At 55.4% G+C, this 10,514-nt stretch overlaps 1 protein-coding gene and 1 long non-coding RNA gene across 2 annotated transcripts in view; both read left to right on the forward strand.

Annotated features, from left to right (window-relative positions):
- Window positions 1–5,043, forward strand: part of Bcas3 (BCAS3 microtubule associated cell migration factor) — a 109,321-nt gene extending 104,278 nt beyond the window's left edge. The window contains 1 exon segment of the mRNA XM_059270704.1: window positions 4,942–5,043. Coding sequence (XP_059126687.1) covers window positions 4,942–5,043 — 102 coding nt within the window.
- Window positions 5,044–5,355: 312 nt separating this feature from the next.
- Window positions 5,356–10,514, forward strand: LOC131916289 (uncharacterized). The gene is made up of 2 exons (XR_009380528.1): window positions 5,356–6,578; window positions 9,678–10,514. It is a non-coding gene; the product is annotated as an uncharacterized LOC131916289 (long non-coding RNA).

Here is a 10,514-nt window from a genome sequence, read left to right on the forward strand (position 1 = left end):
CCAGGGTACAGGGTGGGATGGTCTCTTGTCCCAGCACCTCCAGAATCACCACTCTGAAGCACTGCCTATCATAAGGGGCTACAAAGAAGGGATTCCCTTAGCACAGCATTAGAGGACACCCCATGTCTCCCATGGAAGGAGATAAGACGTCACTGAGGTAAGCCAGCCACAGTGTCTGCCTCCTCAGGGCTGGGGAAGAGCCTCTCAGGAGGAATGTGACAGTCACCTCCTCAACCCACCAGCCCCCAGTGGGGCCTGCAGCTGAGTCCTCTCTGGTGGGCAGACCACATGGTGGGGAGCAGGGGGGTGTCCTGTGCATCACGTACCTAATGCTGGTCGCAGCCCGTATGTTCTAGAAGGTAGATGAGAGGAGGCGTACGATGGCATATACCTAAAGTTCAAGCTACTCAAGAGGCTGAGGTGGAAGGATCCCCAAAGCCAGGAGTTCAAGACCAGCCTGTATAACCCAGTGAGAGCCTGTGCCAAATGAAGGAAAGGGGGGGCAGGGAGGAAGAACAGAGACAAGTAGATGGGGGGTAGGGAGGTCTTTGCCCTCCCCGACTAGGACAGGCCAGCCACAGGAAAGAGGGTTAGTCTGCTGGTGGAACAAGAAACTGATTTCTTAGCCCTGATGGAAAGGGGGTAAAGCCACCTCTTACCGAACTCTTCCGCTGCGTCGTAGAAAATTTAATTACACTTGGACATTTAAATGAGAACCAGATGTGGCTCCAGCCCCCACCAGTCAACAGTGTTCAAAGCGTAGCATCTCTCCTGTGGTCTGCAGGCTCTGTGCTATCTCATGAGGCTGGAGGCTAGCTCAGAAAGTACTCTGTCAGACAGCTTAGGCTGGGGCCTCCAGGCAGGCCTTGTAGCTGGACCTCAGGAGGCAGGTAGGTGAGCAGCAGCTGCTGAGCCCCTGGTCCCCACGGAGTGTCTCCTCTTTAGGACTGTGCGGGATGGGACACACATGTCCAGTTTATGAGACTCCTCTAGCCCCTCATTAGGACCCACACCAAGAAGTCATGCCATAGCACGGGGCCTGGCCTTCTCCATCCCCAAAGATAAGTCTCTGTGCTGCTCAACTCCTGAGTCAGCCCTAAATGGCTTCCTGCCAAGGCTCCGAACCTGGTGCTAGGAAGCACTTCTGCTTCTCTCTGGGTGAGATGCCCTCTCCAGGTCCCTCAGCCTGCTGAAGGTGCTCTCTGGTAAGTATTACGCCCTATCTCCTGAGAGCCTTTACACGCCCCGTGACGCCCCCCACCCCCATGGTCTGCAGATGCAAGTGACTTGCCCAGGTTATTCAGCACTCTGTGACAGCTCTAGGCCAGAGTGATGTCCCTCGTACAACCCTCTTTCTCCCCATGGCTCTCTGTAGGGAGCTCAGTCAGGGCTAACTGAAGCTTGACTTTAGCCAGTCATCAAACACCTCAGAGGGGAAGTATGAGCCGGGTCAGCTCTGCCTTTTCTGTCCCCTCGTAGTCTCCCGTTACAGAATGGATTCAGCTTTGGTTAAGATTTAGAGTTACTTTAATATGCTGGGTGCTGGGAAGGTCACTGAGTATTGAGGGATGTGGCATGGGTGCCTGGTCCTGCTATCTTAACCTTGGAAGCTAAGACTTAGGGAAGTTCAGATGGTTATTCAGTTAAGATGAGTTTCCTGGGGATGGTGCAAGACTTTCCCTTCCTAGGTGGGTAGGCTCCAGCCCCCCCGCCCCCCAAACAGACTCCGCCGCCCACCAACCTCAAGCTGATCTTCAGCACTTCAAAGGCTGCGCAGGAGATGGCGGGAGCATGCTGTCATCAGCTCTGCCTGGAACTCCAGTGCCCCGCCCCCACCACACGTATACACACGTGCATACACAGACACATCTAGTCAGCTCTAGCAGAGAGGCTAGAGACCGTGTGGCCATGGGACAGGACGGGACTCTGCAAGAGGCCTCCTTCTGAGAACTCCCCCGCCCCCGACTTCTCTCCCTCCCCTGCACGCCCCTGCTTTTTTTCTCCTTCCTCTGGTTTTCCAGTGTACCTATGTCCTGTCACCATGCACCCCTCTCCCATGAGCCTACCAGGGCTTCAGCAGTCTGGCCTGCCTCCAAGCCCCTATGCAGTGCTGTTGGTACCACACTGGCCTGCTGTTGAGAACCGAATTCCCAGGGGCTCTTTACCAGGTTTCTGGGTGGAAACTAAAGCAGAGCTCTGCTGGTCCATCTGTCCCCCTGAATATTGTCCCTTCCTAGTACTGGCCACCACTATCATCGTCTAAAGATGACGGGTACCCACCCAGGAGCATCTGAGTTCTCTTGGGCCTCAGGTCTCTCCACGGTACTAGCTGAGGCTCTTAGTCACCATGCATGGCCCTGTGGACAAGGCTCCCTGAGCTGAAAACACCTGAGATCTGCCTTCATCCCTGGCAGCTGATGCCTGGGGACAAGATAGGCCATAGAGTCTTAGCCTCATTCTCTCATGATGGTCTGTGTCTCAGTGTGCATCTGAGTCAGGGCAAAGCTGAGCAAAGAGAGTGTGTTCATGGGTGTCCTGAGGGTTGACGTGGCCAGGAAGGAGGCTTCTGTTGCCCCAGGCAGCTGCACTCCAAAAGCACTCAGGGCGCCAGGCTGTGTGTAGTAAGACACCAGAAGACTGGCGTCAGCCAGCCAGGGATCTGGGTTCAGACATAGGTGTTAAGCCCCAGAGATAAGAGCAGGCCAGAGCTAGCCCTGCTTTGTCTCCAAACCAGGATTCCTGTGATCTGAATAGGTGGAGCCTTTTCAACCTTAGCCTTGCAGCTTCTGAGAAGGCGAGCCCGGCAAGGTACCAAAGACCCTGCTGGAGGGAAAAGGCAACTCCTGCCTCAGTCTCCACTAGCCCTAGCCCCCAGCCTTCCCAAAGCTCACCAGGGTGGGAAGCATCTTTTACTACTGACATCTTTGCAGGCTTAGAGCCTGATGGGAAGGAAGGAAGGCTGGAGAGGCGCACAGGGAAGGTCTTCAGGAGCCAGGCAGCGTCAGAGCTGGGAGCTGTGCTAAGTGCAAAGGAAAGCTGTTTCCTCTAGGCTGCTTCCTTTAACCTCCTACAAAAGGGACCCTGGGGGCTGAGGCTGGCTCCAGCCCAGAGTGTGGTCTCTGATGGTGCTGTTACAGTTTAGCAACAATCTCAGCCAACACCATCTGTGTCCCCACTGAACAAGCCTCTACCTCCTCAGCTACCCTCCAAGAGAACAGCAGTTTACAGGCCCTGAGCTTCATAAGGCAGGCAACCCTCACCATGTCTGCCAGGGCCAGCCCCTTCCCAGATGACATCAGGGCCAGCCATCCGGGTCTCAGCCCCAGGAAGCATTCAGGCCTCCCATCTACCTTGTGTCTGTGTCTGTCTGTCTCTCTCTCTGTCTCTCTCTCTCTCTGTCTCTCTGTCTCTCTCTCTCTCTGTCTCTCTCTCTGTCTCTCTCTCTCTGTCTCTCTCTCTGTCTCTCTCTGTCTCTCTCTCTCTCTCTCTCTCTCTCTCTCTCTCTCTCTCTCTTGCTTCCCCCCCCCCTTTCCTTTTTTTCTCTCTCCATTTTCTGTACTGTTTTGCCTAGCTAGTTCCAGCCCCGGTGTGCAAGCTTCTTGCTGACAAAATGGCTTGCTTGGGACAGACCCCATCTGAACCAATTTGCTGAACTTCTAACTATCCTGTGGTCATCTGGTCTCCTCACTTTTATCCCTTCAAGGGGAAATGCTGGTCACTCTGACTACTTAGAAAGGACACCCCATTCCCCCACCCAGCACACACCTGCCTGTCCACCCAAGAACCCTCAAGCAGGAGGAACTGAAAGGTGTTTTGTTTTTTATAAACCTTTCCCGCGCCAGGCACTGGGCAAGACAGGGCACTTGGCTGGCTTTTCCATATCCATCTAGTGCTCGGAGGTCCCACCAAGCCCATCCCAGGCAGGGGGTCTTAACCACAGCCCCCACCTACGTGGGAGAGCTGGGAGGTAGACGCAGGAGGGAAGCAAAAATCAATGCATGTCAACAGGGTTAGGGATTTATTCTCCATCTTGGGAGAGGGTGTTTGGAAAGAGGAAGGCAGGAAATGAAAAGCTGTAAACACGAATCTGCCATCTTCCTCCCCGGACCATTTCTTGATTAAAAAGAAAGAATCTTTGCCCAGGCTCCAGTGGAGACAGAGCGGAGGGGGCTTGGGTGGCAGGGCCACCTGCAGGGGTGGGGGGGAGGCTGGAGAGGGCCCCTGAAGTCCTGGGGATAATCACAGAGACTAATTCGATTGCAACAATAATAGTAACTCACATTTGCTGACTGGAAGCTTTAAGCACTTTGGGATGCGCTCTACATGCATTATTTAATTTCATTCCTACAGCCAGGCTCTGAAACAGACATTGTTGTCCTCATGCTCAGGAACCCGGGGCACCTGCCCAAAGTCGCCAGGAAGCAGGTGGCCAAAGCCTGTGCTCTTAACAGCTTCCCTAGGCTGCTTCCTCCATCCCAGGTAGATCGGCCTACCTACCTGCCTTTCTTCTCAGGCTGAAGTTCTGAGTCAGACAATCAGGGAAAGCTTACCGCTCTTCACCACAGGAAGTGGCCAGAGCCTCAGCAGGGGCAGACTCCTCCTCCTACCAAGTCTAATCCCACTCCTACTGGGCGGCTTGGGTGGTTCGTTTAGGACTAGGGTATGTGGCTACAGCCAGGCCCTAATAAAAGTGCTCCGCTAATCCTTTTAATGAGCAGCATCTTGGCACTCATGCACACACACACACAGCAAGGCTGGCTGGGGCAGCCAGTAGTGGGGCCCGCCCATCTTTTGTGATGGCGGAAGTCCCAGAACTGCCCCAAGGCTGAGCCTGGGCCCAGGGTACCCTCTTCCAAACACACACAGCACTGCCTTTGCAGGTCCAAGGGGGTCCTTCTGGATCCTGGAGACTTGGGCTCTCCACAATGCTGTACCAGCCAGGAGCCCTCTGAGGGCTCAGGCTTCAGGGAGCTGGACCTGAAGGATGCCCAGCCCAAGGCAGACTTCACTTCTGGCCTTCTGCTGGAGCCCTCCTCGCACTAAGGCTGCCACAGCTGTGCCAGATCTCACTAAGGCCTAGTGTCCTCAGTGTCTCCCCCCTCCCCAGAGAAGGGGGAGCCAGACCTCATGATACATTAGCTGGTGCATGAAAAGTCATGCTGTCCCCCAACACCCCTTCACTCATCGGCTCCCACCCAGAACCATAGCACAGCAGCTCAGGCTTGGCCAAGGGGCCGTACCCACTGTGTAGGATGAAGAACAGGGGCAGCTGTGCCTATCTCCTCACAGAGACTGAGTATGGCCCCTCTCTGTGTGTACCTCTGCAGATGCTCCCAGGTAACTGGAGTCCTTCTGAGAGGCTAGCCACACTTCCCTTTGCCCTGCGAGTTTGACAGGCGCCATGTGGAACTGGGGGTGGGGGGGTAACATGCAGACAAGGCCTCCTCTTCTTTAGGCTTATTTATTTTGTGAGAGCAGAGGCCTCTCCCTTCTCATTGCTGCCCCTGCTGTCTCCTCCTGTCCCCTGTAGCCTGCCCATCCCAGCCCCTGCCATCGGGGATCTGCTGCAGTAACAAGCCTGTTTTCTAGCAAGACCAGTCGGGAGTGGGGGACACAGGCAGCAATGGGCATTGGAGTCTGGCATCCTGTGGCCCGTCCCAGTGCCAGGGCTCTCTCTAGGGTGAACCCAGGGCCCGTGGCTTCCTCTTTGTCCTTGCCGTTGCTGTATGCAAGACAGAGCTATCTATCACTCCTACCTTCCAGAGTCACCAAGTCCCTGGAGAATACGAGGGCACAGTCTGAGCCCAAGAAGTTGCTTGAAGCTCCTCCTCATGTCCTGCCCTGCTGGGGGTTTGGGGGGGCAGGAGAACAAGCCTTTATAGCCAACTGTCCCATGGGCCAGACCCCATGCTGCTGGCGGAACCTCTCTAGTTGCCCGGCCCTGGCCAGTTTCTACTAGGCTTCATCAGGAGGCTACTTATACTGCTGAGAGCTGGGGCGGTTGGGATGGGAGTGGGGGTTGAGCCAAAGCCAGGCCACTAAGTCCTAATGTCCAGGGTTCCCCCCAGAAAACTCTCCAGCCTGCCACCTTCCTCTCCTCTCCCAGCACCCCGCCTGCATGGGGCCCCATCTGGCACTGCATGGGCCGCAGGTCCCCGTGTGTCCCCGTGTGTCCCCCTTGTAGAAGCCTGTTGTGTCATGCTGACTGTGTGACTCCTCTTCCCCCACCCCATACTGAAAGATTCACAACACCTCTACCTCTGGGCCCACCACCCCAAGACCGGTCAGGCTCCCGCCGCCTCACGTGCATGTCAGTGTCCTGGACATCAGAGTTCCACTGCAAGACTGCCCTCTTCCCGTGTGCTACCCCTGCACCTCCCTCCACCCTCTCCTTCTGCTTGTGGAGATCAGTGTCCTTCTGGATCATTGTCCATATCTCTCAAAGGAAAAAAAGAAAAAGATTCCTCAATGCTTTTCTTTTCAAAAGGGAAAAAAAAAGGAAAAAAAAAACAATGCCAACAGCCCAGCGTCCGTGAACAACCCGACAGTAACAAAGCATGCGTGCGGGATGGAGGAAGGTAAGGCCACACGTTTGCGCTCGCCGCTTGCTCCGAGGGCTGGGTGGGCTGATTCGGAGCGGGGATCCAATATGTATCCACCCCTCCTCCATGTTCACTTCCCACACACTGTCACTCTTGCGTCTTTGGAGGGACAAAGAGAGATCTGGTTTGTCAACCAGTACATAGGAAAGCACCCCACAGACTGTCCCAGGACCAGCCAAGCCCCTGATTCTGCCACTAATCAGTTCATGCTGGATAAATGCCTCATGTCTCCCTACCTCATCGTTCATTCCAGAAAGTATTTTCTGTGCACAAGCCACTCTTGAGTCCTGGGGGTTGTGACTGGGAAAGCAGAGATGAGATAGCACACACTCCCTACCAGGGCCTGTCCTCCTATGTGTGTGTGTTGGCTGGGGGGAGGGGGGGCAGTAATGCACTTGGAAGCAAGCATTCAGGGGGCCTAGCTAGGAGTTCAGTAGGCCTAGGGGCTCTGTGGTGCACATCTGGGTTCACAGAAGAGTGGACACCCATAGAAAGCTTAGAGAGATGAGCAGGCATTCTGGGGCCCAGTGGCCTCAAGCTGTCCATACATGCTCCTCACTGAAACAGAAAACACCAGTGAGGCCAGACAGGAGCATCAGGCTGTGAACAGCTGCTTGGTAGTGCCAGGGGGTTGATGCGTAGAGCCCCTGAGGAGTGAGTGGCAGTCTAGAAGTGGAGGAATAACAAGATGCGTTGTAGAGCGTCCTGGCTTTCAGTGGCTAAGTGTGGACATGTGGGGACCCCGTGGCCAGTACAGACTAACCAGAGCAATAGTGAAGGAGACAAAGTCTTAGTATATGGAGGCAAGGAGGAAGCTTGTCTGGGCCCATTCTCCCAGGCCTAAAGAACAAAGAGAAAGCTTGAGCCAGGCAGTTCAGCCATGCCTGGCCTCCAAGAGAGCAAACCCATCTTGTAACCCTCTGGCAACTGCCCCGCACTGTCATTTGATGGATGGGGTGCGTCCACTCAGACTCATGTGGTGGGCTCACCAAGATGGCTGGGGGTATTGCCGGGGCCTATGCCGAGGGACAATGGGTTGCCAAGCTTGGGCCTGGGCTGTGGATTCCTCGGCTTCTCGGCAGTGTGGATACGTTGCCTTTTGTATGGAGACTTTTGGGGCTCTCCTTGGCAGAGGAGCCTCCCTTCCCTTACTGGTGGCCTCTCCTGCTCCTTTATCTGGGGTGGTCTTCCTCGGCCTGCATCCACCCCGTCTGTGTCCTGAGGAGGCCCCTGCCTTTCTTGCTGCTGCCTGCTTCTCGCTGTCCTCCTGGCCCTGCTGTCAGCGCCCCCTAGTGCTAGGATGGCTGCGCAGGAGGGCATGAGCCTCGGAAAGCTACTTGGGTCCTTGGGTTTCTCTGGGAAACTCCTGGGCTCGCTTGTGGGGGAAGAAGGAACTCCACTGGAGCCTGCTGCTTGCTCACTAGTGCTCAGGACCCTTCCTCTGCTCTCTCGTCCTTCCTCTCTAGTGGCACAATGGCCTGGTCCCCACGTGAAGGTGAACCCAAAAACCAAGCAGGAGGAAAAGGTCTGAGCAGCCTCCTGCCTCATCTTTCTGCCCATACAGAGTTATCCCAGGGCTTTCCCGGGACCAAGGCCCCATAGCAAGCCAGCGTTCAGCCCCTCAGCCTGCGTCCCCGGCCCCCTCCTTCTACTACTCACAATGCTCACAACCTGATGGGAAGCTATAATGTCCTGGTGTGCTCATCTAGCCTGGGCTCGGGTCCAGACATGACTGGCATAGTTACCACTTCCCTGTCCCGTTCTGTGGCTGTTGCTGCTGTTAGGCTAGAGTGTGGCCTTCAGAGTGTGGGAGTAGCTGGCTGGTGATGACCAACCCAGGGGAGGCCCTGACCCCTCCCTCGCTCCCTAACCAAGCCAGCTGTGCTCATGTGTATGGTGGCGGGGGCTGGGGTGGGTACAGGCTGGACACTGAGCTCTGAAGACAGCAGATGAGTGTATTGCTGGGTATGCCTTGACGTTTCAAGTAAGTGCTCTGAGATCCTGCACTCCTGAGGTAGACAAGCAAAACTCTAATCACAGGCTTCAGAGGAAGAAGCTAAGGTATAGGTCACGACTCCAGAAACTGCCCATACATGTGCTTGCCCATGTCTCAGAGGTAGCAGTGAAGAGCAGAGAGGGAACAGGAACTGACCACCCCTTAGAAAACCAATCAATTAATCCAGCAAGCAGGGAATCCTATTCCCAGCCCTCTGCCTGCCCCAGTTACTGTCTTGGATGAAGAGATGGTGAGGCAGTTAAAGTTACCACAGCTAAATAAGATAGATCTGTGTGCCATTTCCAGAATAGCAGCATGGGGTTACAGGGACTAGGGCATTGGGGCCTTGCTACTCTACAGATCAGCATATCCTTTCTGTGGGTCTCCAGAAGACTTTGGGAGGGGCTGAGAGGAAATATTCATGTATATAGGGGACTCTCTCCCCCACAAGAAAGGAGCCCATTATACAGGGAAGGCACATACTCTCTAGAAGGCAAGCTCAAGCCTGGCTGGCAGATAGCTTTTGTGGGTGAGACTAGGGGAGCTATGGATGGCTAAGCTGGGATGGAGCTCTGGGGCCAGGTCAGCCAGAAGAGCAACAGATCAGGGACAGATCAGATAGGCAGGCTGCTTCTTCCCTTGTCCTGGCTTCTCCTGCCCACCTGCCCACCTGCTGATCCTGGAGAGTATGGGCTGAGAAACTGGAGGAGAGTGCCGGCTGAGCATGCGTGTCTGTGCAGGTGCTGGCCTACACCGTACGAGTAACAGTGCCATCCACACAGGACATCAGGAGACTAAACTTGTGGCCTTAAGGCTTCCCCATAGTGAAAAAAAAAAAATACCCAAATCAAAAGCTGGAGTCTGCTGCTCAGGGAGGCTTCTTCCCCCCTGACTGACCCCCCCCCCCCCCCGTGACCTGAGCTGCCACTTGGCCCATATGGAGAGCAGGTGGGCACAAGCTTCCCTGCAAAAGAATGTGAGTGGTCCCACAGTGGGCTTCGTGGTGAGCAGCCAGGCCCAGGGTGTGCCCCACCTCCAGCCCACTCTGACCAAGCCTGGCCTTCTCCTCTGTCTTGCAGAACTTCAGCGAGAGGGAAGCATCGAGACTCTGAGTAACAGCTCAGGCTCCACCAGTGGCAGCATCCCAAGAAACTTCGATGGCTACCGATCTCCGCTCCCCACCAACGAGAGCCAGCCACTCAGCCTCTTCCCCACCGGCTTCCCGTAGGCACCAGCCACCTGCTTCTGACTGGCTGGCCGAGCTAAAGGGACTGGGAGAAGCACCCCTCCCCACCCCCGCTGGCCTCTGCTCCTACCCTTCTCAGTCTCTGCTCCTTTTTCATCAACCCCACCTTCCCTAAGCTTAGTGACAAGAGCTACTCATCCTATCTGGACGAGGAAAGACCTCCAGAACACCCCGCCGACCTCTGCCACTCCTGTCACTGGGGGCTGTGGCCAAGAGACTGCAGAAACTCGGGTCCCTTCTCTCTTTGCACATAATGTCCCGCATCGGATCCGCTTTTGTATTTTTTAACTGTACCCACAGGGGGACTGGAACAGTGGCCAGATCTTCGGGCCTGGGTGGGGAGAAGTTGAATGGTCCAGCCAGGCATTTTGGTGGACAATGTCAGCTAGCCCACTTCAGGCTGTGATGCACGCTGCCCCCAGGTATCCCTGCTCAGTTCCTTCCAAGACAGGAGTGAGCTGAAGCCCAGAGTGATAGGGAAGGAAGAAGGAAAGAGGCTCCCTTCGCCCCTCACTTCCCTGTTGGCTCATGGGGAGAACTGTCTGTCTTACCTCCAAGCCCTTGTACCCTGGCCTGTACTGTTCAGTGAAGGAAACTGTGGTTACTAAGGCCATGTCAAAAGTGCACGTCTTGTCCAATAAATCACGCTGCAATTGGTGTCCATTCCTGA

This window comes from Peromyscus eremicus, chromosome 8a (genome assembly GCF_949786415.1).
Source record: "Peromyscus eremicus chromosome 8a, PerEre_H2_v1, whole genome shotgun sequence".
In the NCBI taxonomy this organism is placed as follows: Eukaryota; Metazoa; Chordata; class Mammalia; order Rodentia; family Cricetidae; genus Peromyscus; species Peromyscus eremicus.